At 37.2% G+C, this 20938-nt stretch overlaps 1 protein-coding gene across 2 annotated transcripts in view; it reads right to left on the bottom strand.

The window, feature by feature from the left end:
- Positions 1-17117, bottom strand: part of epn1a (epsin 1a) — a 29479-nt gene extending 12362 nt beyond the window's left edge. The window contains exons 1-5 of one of the 2 annotated variants that reach the window (XM_053625976.1): positions 16625-17117; positions 8912-9065; positions 4177-4278; positions 3760-3918; positions 3525-3653 (exon numbers count right to left, since the gene is read on the bottom strand). In XM_053625976.1, coding sequence (XP_053481951.1) covers positions 3525-3653; positions 3760-3918; positions 4177-4245 — 357 coding nt within the window. In that variant the 5' untranslated portion in view covers positions 4246-4278; positions 8912-9065; positions 16625-17117. The remainder of the gene's footprint in view (positions 1-3524; positions 3654-3759; positions 3919-4176; positions 4279-8911; positions 9066-16624) is intronic. The other variant, XM_053625985.1, reaches the window with a different exon arrangement.
- Between the last annotated feature and the right edge of the window lie 3821 nt (positions 17118-20938).

The following is a 20938-nucleotide window of genomic DNA, read 5'->3' as shown; positions in this document are numbered from 1 at the left end:
CCCCAGAAAAAGAACAGTTCAAAGAAATTATTGAAAGCCCAATATTGCCATGACATTCATGTCCATGATGAGTGTACGTAAACTTCCGACCGCAACTGTACATCCTGTTACGTTGAATTGAAAATGGAAACCTAAGACACATATTCAGGCAATGCTTATTTTTGCTGCATGTACATCTTTACACCGAGAGTTGAGATGAATCCCTGAATCATAGTCAGTCTATCACAAAAACATGTTGTATAATACATACATTACTGCTTAAAAATGCTGTTGACATGAAACAGAAAACACAAAAAGTAGTTACATTTACTTATTTAGCTGATGCATTTCTCCAACAATAGAGACAACAATTGAAGGTTAAGTGTCTCGCCTAAGGACCCAAGCATGGCAGGTTGGCGATGCTGGGATTTGAACTCACAACCTTCTGACCTGTAGCTCAAAGCTTAATAGAGCTCAAAGTGTAACATTAGCAGACTGAAATTGGTCACATTAATTTGTACCTTATTTCACTTCTGTCATTGTTGCACTGCAACTGAAATGGGTACAACTCCATTAAAATATACTGTAGTATAAGCTCCCCAAAGGCTATACTGCACTATCTGACAGAATCATGGCATCTGGTTAAGACTCATATGCATCATAAAATATATCACTGCATTATTTTATATATGAATAATAAATAACACTCTGTTCCTTGATATGCACAGCCAATTTAATTCATTTGTACCATCACCTGTATACACTATGAATATATTGTTGTAGTCTACAATGTTTGAACTGCAGGAACAAACATACTTAAAGTTACACGATGTACGATTTTGGAATGTTGCTGATAGAAAAAATGTTATTGTGAACTACATACAGGTGAACATTTTCGAATGCAGGTTGTATTGTGTAGTGTCCCCACCTTGAACTAACAAAGAAATAAACACTCAATGAAAAGTCAGCAATTACCAATTGCCAATTACCACATGTTAACAGAAAAGATACAGAAACATAGGGGGAAATAAAGAAGAAAAAAAGCCCACACCAAAAGCGGAGGCAAAAGCCTTGATCGCTTTTCTATCACCCAAATGCACAAAATAAAGATAGACACACCAAAACATGCAAAACTTGACGACTTGTGTCAGTGTGCTATCTGAAATAATTTAGAGGATAAAAAGATGCAGATCTCTCTAAATTACACACACACACAATTACATCTGTGTATGCGCATCAGGATGAGTGAGAGATCTTTTTATTCAGTTGTGCTGAGAGACCTTGAGCAACTGGCTTTGTGGAGCATGTGAGAATGGCAGACGGAAAGTTTTACAGGCCAGGTTATACGAAAAGAGTTGCTGAAGCATTACTGCTATAGAAGTACTGAAACTCAAATACAGTCCCCTCTGAAAGTACTGGAACTGCAAGACCAATTCTACTGTTTTTACTATGAGTTGACAAAAAGTATATACTGCACAGAAAAATATATTTGTAGAGTAGTGTATTTCATATCCAGTTAATGTTAATGTATATAAAAAAGTTAATATTATATATTACCAGTTTGACGTTCAATGAAGAAGTAGAAATGCTTTTGTTTGTGGTGAGTGAATGTGAGACTAACAGGAGGTTTTTTAAAATTCAATGTTAATATGAATTAATAACATTCAATAAGTTAAGAAATCTTACTTTAATCTTCAGAATTTAGTTCATGTGTTAATGTTAATTAGAGTAACGTGTTTTCTGTTTATGTTCAGTTACTGTGAAACAACTTGTTGAAATGAAGAGAATAAAGTTTTTATTTGCATTTCTTTCAGAATTGTGGAATTAATTATTATTCATTTAAAAGAAGGTATAAAAGGCAAAACTATCGGTATCTGCCGATATCACTCTGAATAACCGGTTATCGGTATCGGCTGAGAAATTTAATATCGGTGCATTTCTAATATTAAGATCAGACAGCTGTCTATGGGAGAAGAGCAAGCCAATTTGAAGCTGAGAAAAAATGGAAAAATCTATCACAGCCATTGCACAAGCATTGGGCATATTTGGAATGTCGTGAAAAAGAAAGACATCAGACATACGGACATGGAACAGGTCAGCTAAAGAAAACAACAGCTGTTGATGAAAAAAACATTGTGACATCTGTGAAGAAAAACCCAAAAACAGGAGTTAGTGATATGAACCAACAACTTCCACAGGGGATTGTGAAGGTATCACAATCCACCGTTCAAAGAAAACTTCAAGTGCAGAAATATAGAAGCCATACCACAAGATGCAAACCACTCATCAGCCTCTACCAAAGTGATGGAAAAACCAAGTGTTGAGAAAGAACCAATCTGCTCATGAACCAAAGCTCATCTGTGAAACATGGAGGAGGTAGTGTCATGGCTTGTGCTTGCATGGCTGCTTCTGGAACAGGCTCACTAATCTTTATGATGAGAGCTCATGATGGCAGCCACAGAATGAATTCAGAAGTCTACAGAAACAATACGTCTTCCTATTTACAGAGAAATGCTTCCAATCTAATTGGGAGGAACTTTATCATGCAACAAGAAAATAATCCAAAAAGCACTGCCAAACACAGCAAAGGACTTAACCAAGTTGAAAAGTGGAAGGTTTTAGACACACCAAGTCAATCATCAGCCCAGTTGAGCATACATTTCACCTCCTGAAGAGGAGACTGAAGAACCCCCCCAACAGATATGCAACCAAAAATTAAGTGTTATTTACTTTAAGACTGATCTGTCTTTGTTCACCTAAACATTTGCCACAAAAGGTGCCATGTTCCAAGTTGTTTAACACATCTAGATGTAAAAATCAATAAACGAAAGCTGAAATTCTGATCCATCGTCTCATTCATCTTTTGATCTCAAACCCAAATGTATTCAGTGTATAGCAAAAGAAAATGGCCTTGCTGTTCCAATACTTTTGGAGGAGACTGTATACTGTTTGTCCTACTGCCCGGACTGTTGTAATTACAGACCCCCAACACCTCAATAATCCACTGCCATGTTTCATAGTGTTTATCAAGTGCTATTCCTGCAATGCACTCCCTGCTTTTCACCAGCCATGCTACCACAAACCACAAATTGCTCAACTGAGGCTTGGTCAAGTTGATTTTAACAACCACAAGAATGAACTAAACCGTCTAATTCTGAAACGGTGATGATCTTCTCCGCCTCCCTCCCCAATCCTACTCCATACTGTGCGGAGGTGTAATTACAGATGGTGCCATGGTTCCACTGACGTGTTCTACGCCATAAATGCATGCGATGCTGACTGAATTTACACAGGAAACCAATTACCTTAAAGCAGCCGACTCTGACAACAGAAGCATGCTGTTGGCTTGGTTGGGTACTCAGATGGCGTTCAATTGCTTTCCAAATAAGAAATGTTGAAAGATAAGCTTTTTTTGATTGAAATAAAGCGCTGTTCCACTACTTCTGGCAGCAGTGCTTACCAAAATATACAAGAATGAAGGATATTTATGCTATGCATGTGTGACACATCCAGTGTGAATTCCACCAACTGTGCATGTTTGTTACCTGGTCTTTTCCATCTCGGTCTATGTACTGAAAGTCTTTGAGTGTCTGGACAGCGTAGATGTTTTCCCTGCATTGCTGCGCCACTCTTTCTGAACCCGTCTTAATCAGATACTCCATAAGAGTCATAGCCTGAAAAACATGGAGGTCAGGTACACAGTAAGAGTGATGCAGTCAACTAAAAAAAAAAAGCTGACTCATTTTGTTATGGGATCAGTAGTTTACATGAGGTCCTGACCTTATACACATGCCTCCAGTTTTTCCCGTGGTCATTGAGTCTCTTCCACACCATGCTCATTATTTCGGAGAAGGCCACTACGTTATACGTCAGATCTGCAATCTCTGACATGAGAGAACTGGATGGACCCCAGGGGTCATTGGAAGTTGCTTCCCTGACCTGAAGGAGGATGAAATTGACATAAATTTAAAAAACAGATACGAAGTGATATGAAAAGCTCAAATCTTAAGATAAACTCAAATCTTTAAAAACAAGTTTGTGTTTATACAGAAGAAATTGGATGTTGTGGGTTTTAATTCCAAAAAATTTGAACTACCCAAACATCTACAGATCGATTTCAGAAGCAGAATGGTAATAAGGAAAGTGGATGTTTATTGGGGAAATGGCGTAGGGGGAAAAAAGAAAGCAACCTCTCACCTTAATCTCTGCTTCAGAGTAATTGTGAACAATATTCTTCACTTGTCGCCTTAGCGATGAAGTCGACATGGCAACAGGGTGGCTATCAGGTTCCGGTGAAAGCTGAGATATTGGAAAACAAGGTCTAAAAGATGAAAAACTTGTATACCAAGAAACATGAACAAAGACCATGAAAGCATGCAGTAACAAGAAATTACTAAAGTGATTAGAAAAAATTACTATATGCAAAGACTGTTCATTCATGTTAAATCATTTTTATAGTTAATTAAGAAAATCAATTATACATCTGGCACCAGTAATTCAACTGCATCCAGTTTAACAGTACAACATAATACAGAGGAGATGAGTCACATGCTAATCATCCAGAGATGTGGCTTTCAATTTGATATGTCTACATATTGATTTACACATTCAACAGAGTGCATAACAATATGCATAAAGTACTGCTTATGTTGTGTGTAAACATTTCAATTTAATTGAGCCCTCACTTCCTCGTCCAAAACAGCAGCTTCCCCTTTATCTCAAATTAGACGAGGTTAGAAAAGTTTAACACACTTCTCCTAGGATTTAAACATTAGTGCATTGACACCAGAGCCACACAAACGGCTGATTACAGAGGAGTTAAAACACTTCGGAAATAGTTTCAGTGAGAATTCATTTGGTTTACAATCAATCACGCAAGGTTTCTTCTAGAGCTGCACGATTACGGCTAAAATGATAATCCTGATTATTTTGATCAATATTGAAATCTCGATTATTTATCATGATTATTTTAGGGACAATATTTTCATTGCACTCTCTCATTTAAATAAACAGACCGCTGCTTTCACCTCCATGTTGTGCTACATTCCTGCTAATGTACAAATCTTTGCATGAAATTAGACCGATCCTTAAAGTACATCATCTCGTAGAAGCAAAATATAAATAAAATTGTACCCAAAATACAGGATAAGCAAAAATAAAAATGCCATCAGCCAAATGAAAATGTACATCAAATATAACAATATGCAACCAAATGAAAACAATTCAGGAGAATGCAGAAAAGGTAATAATGTTTACAGGAGGAGAGACACAGACAAATCACCCAATGGAGCGGTACAGGGATGACGTCATTTTGTACCGAAACCCGGAAGTTATCATCACACCGGTTCCCTCGAAAAAAACCCAACAGGATTTTCACATAGACTTTTGAATTATTGCAAAAAACAAGTTCTGTGATCAACAAAAATTTACAACACTAACACGTTCTGTCCATCAAGATCATTTTCACAAATCAACACAACGTTTATGAAGTTTGAAGCCTAAATACAATCGCCAGAAATAAACATCTAACCGTACACTATAAGCGAACCACACCACGGTCGCTCAACTTCAACATCACCATCACCGAGCTTCCCACAACTTCTCCAAACTTTATTTAAAACATTTTACATAATATAGATTTCTCTGTGGATGAATCTTCATTCACATTTTTTGGGGGGAATTGTGAGAACCAGTTTCAGGGCTTTACGGTAACAATTTCTTTACAATTACAAAAATTTAGGAGCACAGTCAAAAATTGTGGAGCACGGTTGAAGTTTAGGTTTTTATTTATTTATTTATTTTTAGAGATGGTAATGTTAATGTGCCACAGTATAACAAGAAAACTTGAGCTTGTCAATTATGACAGAATTTAGGAACATAGTGTGAACCATGACACATTAATTTACCTTCTGATAAACTAAATTTTATATTTTCAGTTAATTTTACAGACTGTATGCAAAAAACAACAACCATTAACCTATTCCAGCTTGTAAACAAATACAATAAACATCAATGTTCATTGTTTGAAGTCTGCTCCTCTTAAATATATTTAAAGCTATACTATTAGACATTTTCCACTGTCATGGTTCTGGGCTGGAGTCAGTTCTCGAACCGCTCTGTGTATATTGTGTATATATCTGAATAATCTCATATAGGATGTGATTAGGTGAGTTCATTTACCTGCCAAGATGCAAAGCACTTTAGTTTAATGGTGTTCATTAGGGATGCTCTGATCAGGATTTTTACAGCCGATTTCTTGTCACCTTGATCAACTGACAGAAATCTTTTTTTTTGTTTAAGCTTTAATCAGGAGGTCTGTCAAACAGTTAAATGTAAGCTCTCTGCTCATGGTCACTGGTAATTAAATTAAAATAATAGCAATGAGAAATACTGTTGGTTAACTGATAAATAAACAAGCATAAAATATTTATTTTTAAAGATCTTAAACAACAGAGTCCTAATTAAAAGTAGACTAACACAAAAATTATCCATATTAGAAAAAAGGCGAATAGCTTTCTAATGAAATAGCGAACTAAGCTTAATGTCAAATTGATATTAAATGCAATACATGGTAATTAAACATTTTCATTTATTTTATTTATATTTTATGAATATCTTTTTTTGTATTAAATGATTTACTTATAACCAAGCACATTTTCTGTCTTTACATTTTAGTAGTTTTATTTATTTATTTTTTATCAGTTGTTCCTTTTAGATCGGTTTCCCCATTACAGTGTGGGGGGATTAAATCAGAACATGGAAACTGGAGTTGAAATTTCCAGTGATATCTGGCAACCCTGAGTTTAAATTAAGTCAGTGCTCTAGTAGAGTTGGTGTAGGAGGAGAGCGACAGTGTACTGTATGTTTACAGACCGAACAGTTGCTACTCTTGATTATGATTGGTGAGGAATTATTTAATAAAGAAGTTTGAATTAAACCCACCTTGTAGCGTTAGCATTATTATTAATTTACTCCTCCCGACGCCGCTGTGTCTACACGAGCAGGTCACAGTTTGTGAGATTGGGAAGTTGAGAGAAGCAGATGATGTTCAGAGTTACTTGTCATCATAATGGCTTCTCTGCAGTATTTACACACTTGTTTGGTTGACCGAGGTGATGAAAAGCAGTGTGAAAGTAACTGTTGCGCGGTGTAGATGCATTTTGGACTTCCTGTAGTTTTTATTCCGATTGTATTATACAACTCCGAACAGATCACTCGCACCGGTGCAAATAAATATTTAAATAAATATTTGTTCACAGTCGCACAAAGCACTTTTCAGTCACAAATGCGAGTGAAATGGTCACATTGTAGAGCCCTGAGTTTATCTGCAAAGTTTTTTCCTCTTCGGCGTGATGAGGTTTAACGTCCCCGACAACCTCTGTAGTGTCATGATTTCCGAAGCTAACAGCTCGAGTGCTAAAATGCTAACTCTGTTTCTGGGTTTTGGCACTACAAAATGACGTCATCTCTGCGCCACTCTATGCTGATTGGCTGTAAGTGTAGGAAGCGCTTGATTTGATCTGCAGCGGAGTTTTCTATGAGCGGAGGACGAACTTTAAAACAGCAATATCGCAGTTGATCACGTTCATTTAATCGTGGGCAGTCAAAATCGTAATCGCGATAGATATTCGATTAATTGTTCAGCCCTAGTTTCTCCCGCCCAACCCAACCCCATTTTTCGAAACAAAATACTGTCTGGCCTCTATTCCATTTACTATTTCTACATTTGCTTTCTTTGCTGTGTTAATAAGTACATTCTGATGAGATTCATGTGACAGCACCTCCTAGATGGTACGCTCATGTTGTGTGCAAGTATTACACTGGAAGTTCACTGCTGCAGATAAGAGGCTATTCTCAGCAACGCAGAACACAAGGTTCAAAAGCATGTCTAGGGCTACAGTGAGCAATGTGACTTTCACAGCACAACTAGCTAAGAGCAGAATGTGAAATAAAGAAGCCCTGTGCCTGAGAGAAAGCGAAAGATTGGCCAGAGACCTAGTGTTTCTTAAGACACGTTTAATTTTTTTCATTACATGCAGCTTAGAGTCTGCAAGCACTAAACAAACACTATCAATTATTGGACTTTTATAATGTTCAATCAATGTTCAATCACAACTATGTAACAATGTTCAAAAGCAATTGCAAACTGTTTTTGCACTTGCGTTTCCTATTCGTGGACACATTAATTGTGACATAATTCAAATGAAAATGCAACGTACAGCGTCTACCAAATTTCAAATGGAAACGCAAAGATCATTTGCAATTGCGTTTCCCCTGCCTTGCACAGAGAAACATGCCAATCGGGGCTGTGGGTGGGAGTATACTATGGGGCGTGTTTGATTCGGAAGTGACGTCACTCACAGTCGGCGATCAAGAAGGAAAACGTGCCGTGCAGGCGATTGAGCCGGTGCTTTATTTAAAGAAAATAAAAGATAAAATCTGTTGCCATAAAACCACAGATTTTGGAGCAACACTACTCAGTGTTGTTTGTTGATTTACAAATTTTAAAATGATTTTAAATGATTTGAGTGTGTGTATCAGTACTTTTTTGTACATTTTCAGCACATTTTAACAATACCGTAATAATACTGATAAACGTGGTAGTTTTGGTCATGATAATCGTGATATGAAATTTTCATACCGTTACATCTCTTAATAGTACTATATATTATATATAAGATTTTAGTGCATATATCTGCCATCACTATATTTAGAAAAAATAATAACATTTTTAATTGATCACTAAACTGCTGAACAAAATGACAATATTCACGATGATGATAATGACACTGGTGAAGTTAAAGTTTTGTTATGGTGACTGAAAAAGCACTGCTTCAGCAAAGACTCCTGCACTATCAGCAGCTTCAGATAGAAGACTTCGCCAAGTGTGGCAATGCAAATGTGATGTAAATGTACACTAGTGGATCTTTACCTATGCACGTCAGTCTCTCCGTCGCTGTGTGCGTGTGTGTGGGGGCGTGTGTGTTTGGTTTCAGGGCCAGGTGCCAGAGCTCTTCAGCTTGTCCGCTGCACTAAACCTCCGTGTGGCCACATCAGGACCCAGAAGATCTGGGGAGAATTAAAAACTGCAGAGAAGCACAGAAAAGGAGGATTAGAGAATGAAAAGTCAGTGTAACAGTAAGTAGGCAGGAAAGAAAACTATCTGCCTGTTGAATATTGCAGAGCCGCACTGCCTCACTGCCCCGCTGATTGGCTACTTGCCAATGATTTAAAGCTTGTTCTTCCCTCAGAAGTTCATTGTGCTTGACTCAGTCTTATCATGGGGGAATTTCTAATCTCACTACGTACCCTGTCCTGGCATTTATGTGTACATGCTGCAGTACAGGATGTACAATAAGCCTTCCTGCTTTACATAAATATATCTGATAAAGATCATCAAAATGCACTTGACTCTCCGTAATCTCACTCAGACACTAGGTGCTTTTGAAAATTGGAGAAATCTAGCCTAGAAAGGAAAACCAAATTGAATCACTAATTATTAATATAGATTAAATTTTGATAGTTTTAATGTATTACAGGGTTTTCCTTAAGCCAAATGAACATAAAGGCATTTCTTTTCATTCAATCTCAAACATGAAAAAAATTTATAGATTTTCCACTATAAGTACAATAAGTGTTGCCAGCTTTCTTTCACAAATACGGATAATTTCTTTTCACAAATAAGGATAGTTGAAAACAACATGGAAAATTGTAATAAAAATAATAATAAACAACGTAATAAAATTTACTTTGAATTATTTCAATCCCTCCAACCATGCCCTCTGAACCCACACACAGCACTTAATCCTTCTGAAAACCCTGTATTATATTTGACAAGTAAGTGTTTGATTACCATAATAATCATCATCAACAATTATCACCACATGTTATCGCTAATCTTAATTAAAAAGCGTTTCAATATAAATGAACTCAGCATGAGGGGGGTGAAAATAAATAAATCGTTACTGGAAGTGAATTAGTTTTCCACACTCGTGTGTTCTTATCCGCTCTTATCTACGATCGGGTTTCTGTCTTCTTATTGCTATACGCTGTACGTGGAACGAATGGCTTGGTTTCTTGTGTTCATTATAAAAAATCTGAGTGAAAATCTTTCCTCAACAATGTCTACATTACTTATCTAGTTATATTTGCAAGAACTGAAAGAGAAATAACAGAGTAAGAAAGCAGTGAGGAGTGTGGAGAGGAGAATGTCAAATAAATAACTGCAAACAGTGAAAATGTATAGAAACATAAATTTATCGCAATCAAACTGAGATACTGGTGAGCTTAGATACATTTGGCTAATTAGCATTTACAAGCTTTTCATTCATTTGTTTTCTCTCTCAACAATAACAGGTACCAGTTATCAACTGCCTAAATCATTGCATCTAATAAGTGCTAAAGAAATCCAGGATTTTACAATCGCAGAAATTAACGCAAAATCAAGCAAACTTGGAGGAATATTGGGAGGAACTTGCAATTTTTCAACAATTACCGCACATCTTCTGCAGATTTGAGTACAGCTAAAAAGGTGTCATTTACCAACAAAAACATCACTGCGAAAAACTGTGCAGAACAATTTTGTGCTTTCGCAGTTTTGCCAATTCAAGTAGTTCAGCAACATAGAGCACAAAAAACTCCACAAATTACATCGTAAATTTTGAAAGAAAGAAAAAGAAAAGAAAAAAAAAGTCGCCGCAAAAATCAAGCATTTCTGGCCGCAACAATCACAAAAAAACTCCATTTATCAGTACGTACAGAATTCCGTGAAGTTCAATATGGAACAAGGAAATAAAACATGCCAGGGTGTGCTTGTATAGGAAAATAATCAACAACAGGATGGTGGGATATCGAACAGGAAGGGTGTGACTACCCTGATTTTGCAACATGTTTTTATTCCACTTATACATCGTCAATTTTGCAATGATTGCAATTTTGTAGTAAATAAAGGCAGACATGTAACGTTTCTCTGTTAAACATTTTAATGTCATGGAATGTCTGTGAAACATGTTCATTCCTCTAATAACTCGCATCATAACAGCTAAAAACAGTCCTTCCCTTATCAATGCCTCTTTTCTCTCTTGCAAAAAAAAATACAAATAAAATGTAGCTTTCCAGGTTGCAGAGAAAACGCAACACCCTCTGTCCTGAAGACTTTACAGCTTTATCTCTAACTGTCAGAAGATACACGCTTTCAAAATGTACAGTCTCTCTCTACCACTAATACGGATCAACAATTATGATGACATCACTCTGCATCACTCTGCATCTCATCAGACTTTGTCTAATCAAATGCTCTCTAGAATCTAAAGTGTCCCACCCCGAACATTATAAAAATCCATGGTACTAATCCTTAAGTATGGCTTAGACCGGGCAGTGAGGTGAGCTATACACTACTGGCTATTTATAAAGGGGGGAGAAGCCACTCGATATGTCCCACCCTGACTTCCAGTTTCAGTGGAAATTACGTCAACACATCGAAGGCACTTCACGGGGACTTTAACTACTTCTGAAGCCTAATGTGTTGTTATATTGTTGGTTGGTTAATAACATTATGAAGTAAAAAAAAAAAGTCAAATGGAAATTACAATTGATATGAATTTCAAATATGAATATTTTAATAATGTGTTAAAGTTGCAAAATGTAAGTGAGACATTAACCACTTTTGTGAGAATTAGCTAGGTGATATTTATACCCAGTAAATTGATCTCTCATAAAATAACACAGGCGCATTTCAGCTTCAGTCTCACACAACGGGCCTCAATTATTGCTTGGATATGAACGCATTTATTCGTAAACTGTTCGAAGATGCATTTACACAAGACGTGCGATATTCATGACAATCCAGAAATAAAAAAACCCATTCGTAATCTACGAGAGCTTCCGAGTTTGTCTAAATTTACGTATAAGGAGACTTACTAATGTAAACCTCGGCTGATCGACGTCAAATCGTATAACTGGTGACGAGTTACTGCAGCTTTATATACACATTATACTGTCAAGTTCTAATCACTCAGATGTTTCAATTACACGCACAGATTTAATAAACGTGTTGTGAAACTCATTTCTTATTAATGGCTTGAAAGGAAGCGATACAAAACAAATCCGTAACTTGAAAACAAATAAGATTAGCCGTTCAATTACGACAAAAGTAATGACAGGGTATAGAAGGAGGAAGAGTTCAGCCCTGTCCATATGTACGCAAAACGCCTCAGGAACACCACTGAAAGCCATGTATCGAGTGTTAGAAAAGAGGAAACACACCAACACGGCTAAAAGTTCATTCATCCATCCATCTTCAGTAAGCGTTTTATCCTGCCCAGGGTCAAGATTGGCAAAACGTTTGAAAAAGAAAAACATCAAAAACGCGGATTCACGTGGCCTGATGATGAGGTGGAACTACTTCTCTACTTGGGTCTTATCCAAAACCTTGCAGTGTGCTTTGTAGCAGCGGAGCAGTGGATTCAGGAGTAGCACAGCTTGCAGCACATTCTGCTGCTTCAGCACAAGGGTGTAATAATAAAAGAAAGTGAAATTAAATTGCAAACCAAATTACAGTCCATAATGTAACAACCTAGACGGTCATCACACAGTGAATATGCCCAGGTTGACGCTGTGACATCAGTGTTTTGAGAAGCAGATGTTTTTACCGTCCACACGAAAACAGTAAAAACACAAAGAAAATACAGTTGCCCAACCAGCCAGTGACCCACTGACCGCACCAAACTGCTGCATTCTTCATTTGTGATGCTTTTCTAGGCATGTACCAAAGCGTCTTTCAGTTGTTGTTTGTTTCTGGGGGTTTCTCCCTTCAGTCTTCTCTTCAGGAGGTGAAATGCTGATCAATTGGGTTACGGTCTGGTGATTGACTTGGCCAGTCTAAAACCTTCCACTTTTGCCTTTATTGAGTTGGCAGTATGTTTTGGATCATTGTCTTGCTCCATGATGAAGTTCCTCCCGATTAATATGGATGTATTTCTCTGTAAATTGGCAGGCAAAATTTTCCTGTAAACTTCTGAATTAATTCCGCTGCTACCATCATGAGTTACATCATCAATAATGATTAGTGATCCTTTTCCAGATGCAGCCATGCAAGCCCATGCCGTTACACTACCTCCACCATGTTTCACAGATGAGCTTATATGTTTTGGATCATGAGCAGATTCTTTCTTTCCCCACACTTTGGCCTTTCCATCACTTTGGCAGAGGTTAATCTTGATTCCAGGACGTTTGTGGCTCGGCTGTGTATTTCTTTGCGAATTCCAATCGGGCCTTCTGATTCGTACTGCTGAGGAGTGGTTTGCATCTTGTGGTATCGCCTCTGGACTTCTCTTGGTCTTCTTTGAACGGTGGATTGTGATACCTTCAAACCTGCCCTGTGGAGGAAGTTGATGATGTCACTAACTGTTTTGGGGTTTTTCTTCACAGCTCTCACAATATTTCTGCTTGAGATTTTCTCCCATAGACAGCTCTCTGGTTTTCATGTTGGTTCATCCTTTTTAACAACAAAAGCAATCTTTACAGGCAAAACTCAGGGCTCAAACCAAGAACAGACATTCCGACCATGTAATTAATTAAACAGTCAATCTAACAGGGCACACCTGGGCAGCAAGAAACACCAGACAGTCACATTCCAATATTTTTGACCACTTAATTTGGTGGGTTCAAACACAAGGTTAACACATGTCTAACACATCTAGCTGTAAATATCAGGAAATGAAAGCTGAAATTCTGATTTACTGTCTCAAATTGATCTTTTGATCTCAAACCCAAATGTCTTCAGTATACAGCAAATGAACTGGCCATGCTGTTCCAATACTTTTGGAGGGAACTGTTAATACAGCCCTATTGTGTTCCTTTATCAGAGGGATGTTTGTAATAAAATTTTACACATCTCCTCGGTGATAAAACAACCACATCCGGTCAGCAATAAAAGTTACCACAACAGAACTGCATTTCTAGCGGGTTGTATTTCATATGAATTCAGATCTCTGCGTTACATGATCACGCTCCATTCGCAACATGGCATCCAAGCAGTCGAAGAGGCACTGGAGAAGAGAAGAGACGCTGGTGCTTATTTCAGTTTGGGGCAAACTAAGGTTCCAGCAACAACGTGAAAACACAATAAAAAAATTATCAAAGCATTCGTAAATCCATTTTTAGTTTCACGAACTGGGAAGTGACTCATATCTGACGGCGGGTCAATCGTACAACTGTTACGAGACTAAATATGACAAGCAGCTGTTTATTATCTGCATAGAAAATCAGACAGCTTCCGCCACACACTCAATACCGAAAAACGGCTAGCACAATTTTCAGATATAGCATTGTTACAGCTCTCAACTGCACGAGTCAATAAGGCAACATGTTCTACTCTTGCAACCTGCACTGTAGCTACAGAAATAATCTCTAAACATATCAGTCATGAAAAATTATACTGGCATACCCATGTGCATTGCTTGTTTTTTCCTCCTCCTAACCCCCCCCCCAAAAAAAACACAACAGTACGTAATTCAGCCTGTAATTTTCTTAAACGAGGACAGACACAAATAAAAACAAGGCCGATCCAGATCCGGAATTATCCCACAACCCCATGTAAATTTCATCCTGTTCAAATAGAGGTAACGTTTTCAAAAGTACCAATACACACGTGGACAGGGCTTAAGTGTATGCCTGTGACAGCCAACACGCTGAATCAGCCGAGTTGCATTATGGGAAGATTTCTCTCACGCCATGCTTAGGGTGCGCTCTTTCCCCGTTTAGTCGGAATTTTGTCGTCTTCAGCTCAGAGCTTTTTATATTTGTAGGCGTGAATAAATGCAAATCAGCTGTGCTGTGTAAATTTTGAGGGAATTTTTATTTTGGAATGACTTAGGAACACATTCCCAAAACTTCACTAAGAGACTCATAAAATCAATCTGTACAGGATTTTACAGAGAGTTTCTTTTTTTGTGATTTGCGTGGCCAAAAATGCTCATTTATGCTGCGGTTTTTTTTGGCAAATTTGCGATGCAAATTTTTTTTGTGAATCGGCGAATTTGCAATTGTGCGAAAATCAAACATCATTTCGTAGTGATGTATGTTGGTAAATAAGACCTTTCAGCTTTACCATGTTCGCCGCACGAGAATCGAAGACTGAATGACGTCTTGGCCCAAAATCTGCGTGAAACCTGTGGCAATTTTGAAAGATGGCGAGCGCCTCCCAATATTGCACCGTTTCCTTGACTTTACGTTAATTCCTGGGTTCGAAAAATCCTGGGGGGGACTGATAAAGGAAACTCAATGACTGTGTAAAGAAGAAGAGTCATCCAGTATTACTCTTTCATTCAGAATAGCAGGAAACCAAGTGACCACCTAGATTCAGACTCAAGGTCAAACTGTCACATTTGACGCCACCTTATTATTAACATGTCCTTCATAAAACATCACATTACAATCTACAGAAACCGTACGTCTACATGTATACTACACCGTGCTCAATAGATATACCTATAGCTCTTTATTCCTATACTGTATGGACCCCAAATGTCTTTAGTGTTTAAATGACAAAAAATGAATCACCCAAGGACTTCAGTGAGGTTTATAGAAAGAAAAGAAAAAAACACAACAGCAGCTTAAACGTAACAAGGATCCCTGTCCTGTGTGAAACGACTACAGGACTGATTATAAGGAGTGGCAGATGACACACTGTATAAATAATGATTGTATAACACTGAAACCCGATAACAGCTCCAAAGTCGAGCTGGCAAAAATCAGAGCAAAGTCCCAGAGGCTTTAGTAAATTATCAGTGCACTGATAGAAAACTCTTTTCCCATCATTTCTGCTCAGGTCCGAACTGAAACTAACATCAAACTTGCGAATAAATCATCAAATCACAACAGGACACGAAGTTATCAAGCTAACAAGTGGCCTCGAGAAGCAACAGTTGATTAGCAATGAGCTTTTTTTTTTTTTGTAGTAACCGGAGTCAATTTTTCTACGAAAAGTGAACGCTCGTTAAATAATTAATAGCACTAACAAATTCAATAAATATTATTATTATTATTATTATTAATTATTGGTCATTTCGGTAAGAGTAACACACGCCTAACATGCTAACAAGAGCGCCCAACATTAGCTAGCCATCTGATAACACACAACCTGTCAGAAGACCAAACAGAAAATAAACTCGTGACAAAATGTATTTATAAATAAATAAATAAATAAAAATATTAAGTAAGTAAATAAATAAATAAACGATACGAATTCAGAGATATCTTGTAAAATGACATTCAAACAGTGGCTGCTGGTGTCTTTTGACAGCCTGAAACCGCACAACACACCCTCCTGACTTTAGCCAGCTAGCCTCCCACCCAGATCTAACTAACCGAACCAACCAGCTAGCAGCAAAAGAAAATAAAGAATGTTAGCCAAATACAGAACAAAGTTACCTCACTTAAGGACAGCGGGAGGAAAAAATGAAATAACTTGCGAGTTAAAAAAAAAAAAAAAAGTAAAGTTAAAAAAAAAAAGTTAGCCGTCACCTTTCATTCGGTCAAGCATACCTCTCCACTCAGAGTTAGCGAGCTTAAGATAAAGTCATACTGGCACTGTCTTATCAGAGGGGCAGCGCGCTAATGTGTTAGCTTAGCACACCCTACTTACCGTTCAAATCTGGAGCCGTCAGGTTAAAGACATCGACACGTATCGAGAGGAGCGAAGAAATAAAATAATCCGTCACAACATTAATTGAAAACGAGCCATGTATGACCCCGGTGTTCCGGAGATATGCAGCGGTAAAAAAGCTGGGGCTCGGTGCAGCGCTAACGAAACTTAGCAGTTCTTCGTGCAATCAGAGTCAAGGGCGGAATCCCAAATAGCTCCCTGCTCCACTACGCAATGTGCACTACACAGCGCACGAAGTAAACGGCTTCTACGCCCTATATAGTCCACTACAAGTCCATGACTGAGGTATTTGGGATTTCGCTTTGGTCGCTTTCTAAAACCGCATGCTATCTTACTAAATAGTATGCCGAAGATATTACGCCAGCTTTAGCAGCGTACTGTTTAGTAGGGCAGTATGCAGCTCGTCTTATTTTTGTGATAGTGTCACTTGATAATAACTTTCTTTAATGTGTCTCGTCTGTCCAAGATTCATAATTTAAAGGTACTGTAACGTTACCATGCAAACGTTGACCCTGGTGTTGCTTGATACAAGGAGATGGCGGCACTTCCGCTTCCTGTCTGTGAAGCCCAGCAGAACCAGCCGCACCCCCTAGCATAAGAATGCATGTAGATCGAAACGTTCAGTGTTTCTATTATGGGATGTGAAATGTCTTAGCAAATTAAGACACGCAAGCAATTTAGATTTTTTTTTTAATGCTGTTTATCCTGTTTTTGTTTGTTATTTAGAATGAATGGTTACATGGTTGGCAGCTAATAAGAAGACTACTACCCATAGTACAGACAATACTTTTAAATACATATACATTAACTATTGGTTACTATGGGCAGTTTATATGTAGGCATGAAGGAACAACAAATAAATAACTGGAATAAAGTTGGCTTGACGTTGGACGTTAGATATTCGCGGATATGCGGAAATTAAGGGACCGTCTCTAAAGTTACATACGACATTGTTAAACACGTTTCTAACTTCAATAGCATTTGAAGGGAATGATGTACAGTCAAACAAACAACTGTAAAGTGTTCATCTAGGTGTCAGCTATAATGCACATCTCTTAGATTTTTGATATTTAACAAAATAAGCTATTAAATCATATGTAAATTAGATATGAATTTCACTACCGAATGGGGTCATACACAAAATAGCCATAATTTAAAGCTCAATACCATTTGAAGGGAATGATGTACAGTCATGAAGCCAACTATAAAGTGTTCATCTAGGTGTCAGGTATGAAGCACACCTTTTAGATTTCTGATATTTATTAAAATAAACTATTAAATCACATGTAAATATTGCCATGAATTTCATTGCACAATGGGCCCATACACGAAATATACCATAATTTAAAGCTCAGTAGCATTTTATGGGAATGATGTACAGTCACACAATAGGACATCTATTTATTGAAGAAAACCATTCAATCTAGTACGGGTCATTTTGACCCCCTTTATGCATTCGTGAAGGTTTTTTTTTTTGGTTCATGCATTGTAGGGTTAAATATCAAAAATCTAAAAGGTGTGCGTCATACCTGACACCTAGTCGAACACTTTACAGTTGGTTGTGTGAATGTACATCATTCCCTTCAAATGCTATTGAGCTTTAAATAATGGTATATTTTGTGTATGAGCCCATTCTGTAGTGAAATACATGTCTAATTTACATATGATTTAATAGCTCATTTTAATAAATATCAAAAATCTAGAAGGTGTGTGTCATACCTGACACCTAGATGAACACTTTCCAGTTGGATTTGTGATGGTACATCATTCCCTTCAAATGCTATTGAGCTTTAAATTATGGTATATTTTGTGTATGAGCCCATGCAGTAATAAAATAAATGGCAATATTTATATATGATTTAATAGTTTATTTTGTTAAATATCAAAAATCTAAAAGGTGTGCATCATTCCTGACACCTAGATGAACACTTTACAGTTGGCTGTGTGACTGTAAGTCATTCCCTTCAAATGCTATTGAAGTTAGAAACGTGTATAACAATGTTGTATGTAACTTTAGAGACGGTCCCTTAATTTCCGCATTTCTGAGAATATCGAATATCTAACGTCAAACCAACTTTATTCCAGTAAATAAATATGCAAGGTAGCCTGTTAAATTAAGTTCTTACTGTACTTTAGCTTAGCTTTAGTTTAACTTATTTTGCCCAAATCTGATATTTGTTCTTCGGGGTTCTCTGGTTTCTTTCCATCTCCCAAAAACATGGTTGATTGGCTACTCTAAAGCCTCTAAAGTCCCCAGATGTGAAGGAGTGCATGCATGGTGCCCTGTGATGGACTGGTGTACCAACCATGGTGTATTCCCCCCTGCTGAAGAAGAAAAAACAACAATAGAAACCATCAGAAATTCTAATGGTTTCCACTACAAATACCATTATAACAGTATTATAATGTTAGCTGATGGTTTATATACAAGTCATCAGCTAACCATTAAAACCATTACCATTACTGGCCCTGAATGGTATCCACTAGACATAGCATGCCACCAGTAGAAGACAACAAATTATCAGTAAATATCCACAGGGACCATGACACATTCTATGAGGGTTTCTATTTATTTATTCCTGGGATAGGCTCCAGATCCACTGCGTTCCTGACCAGAATATAGTGGTTATTCAAGATGAATGAATGAAATCTTGTATCTGGATCCTATCCAAAGAAGATCAGACTGCAGTCCTAAGCATGAGGGAAACGCGGCAATAAAAACATACCTTACATTCTTCTAAAACTAAGGGTAATTATGATTGTAGTCAAATTATAGCTCCAATATCTTGGACTGTTCTGTTCTTTCTAATTCAACATATCTGATCCAACTCATCAGGTAAAGCTTATTATAAGGCCCTTCATAACCTGATCAAACAATTGAAACAAACTGCAGTTAGGATAACCTAGGAGCAGAGCTGAGCTTCATGATACATAATGAGCTTCATGAATTTGTTTATAAATAATTTATATAAAATATCAGAAATACTGTACACTAGTAATTGATAATCCCAGTTCTGTGGACCTTGCACATTACTGATTCAACATTTAATCACATTATAAAGCCACTTGTGGATATGGTGTTCTCAAAAACTGAAACTGAGAATCTGTGTTCTACATAAACCATTCAGGCTAGCAGGCTGTCTACTACTCATGTAATGAAAGGTTAAAGCCATCTAAAAATAACTCCTCATAAGTAAGCTTGACATGAACTGATACAATCTATTTCATTCACGCCTGTTAACTTCCAACAATCCTAGGGGCTGTAACTATAACCTATTATTATGCAAGGTGTCTGAGTTATGAATATTTTACATAAGCACCTTCTCTTATTTGCCTGTACCCATGCACCATATGCTCAAGTGTCATCTGCTGCTGTAATACACATCATCCACTTAGAGGCAATGCCCTGCTTCATGTTAGGGACCTCTTCAAGAAACCAACACATGCTATATTATATTGAACACACATATACTGTATGTTATTAGCGGTTATATGCACTCATTATAACAGTGTTCTATTATTTTAATGGTGCATATTCACCCAGACAGAAAACATATACATAGGGATGTAACCAAATACGAATTTATTATATACCCAGGACTGGGATCCTGCAAGATGCGACTAAAAAGTAATGCAATACTTTCAGATCAGATTTGAAGTCTACAGGATGAAGAAATATTTCACTAACCTGAATGTGAATAATGCGTTTACAGCAATGCATACAGTGTTCAAACATTCATCACGATTTGAAAGAAAAAAAGAAAATAAATGAAAAAAAATACAACTTTCACATCTGGCCACACCCTTTATGAGTTTAAATCCAATTGCAGATATGACTATTTGGAGGACTAAACAGATACAGATACAGATAGTGGCACTGTGTTACACTCTTTATATGAATGATGGTTAAACTCTCATACAGCCCTCACGTCAAATTGACCCATTTATCATTTTTGATAAAAGCAAAAATATAGAACAAGTCATTTTGTCCAACTGAAACTCTGTGGCTTTGGCTAATTTTCAAGTACAAGGGGGAAAAAAATTAGACACACATCCTACACCCCTCCTACACATCTACATCCTTTATAAGGTCCTCGGGTCAATCTGATCTTCAAGTACTAAAGAGTACTTGAAAACAATCAGGTTTTCATAAATATGAAATTATAACGAATTATAAGTTATAAATTATAAGTTCATGTTATATAAGTTAATTTTGTGTTATTGGTCTGTATGGAGTATTACGAGTCTATCAAAGACTTTTCACCATTGTAAATTGCAGCTGATGGCAAAAAA

Source organism: Ictalurus furcatus, chromosome 1 (assembly GCF_023375685.1).
Source record: "Ictalurus furcatus strain D&B chromosome 1, Billie_1.0, whole genome shotgun sequence".
NCBI lineage: Eukaryota > Metazoa > Chordata > Actinopteri > Siluriformes > Ictaluridae > Ictalurus > Ictalurus furcatus.
This window is presented reverse-complemented; position numbering and strand designations above follow the sequence as displayed.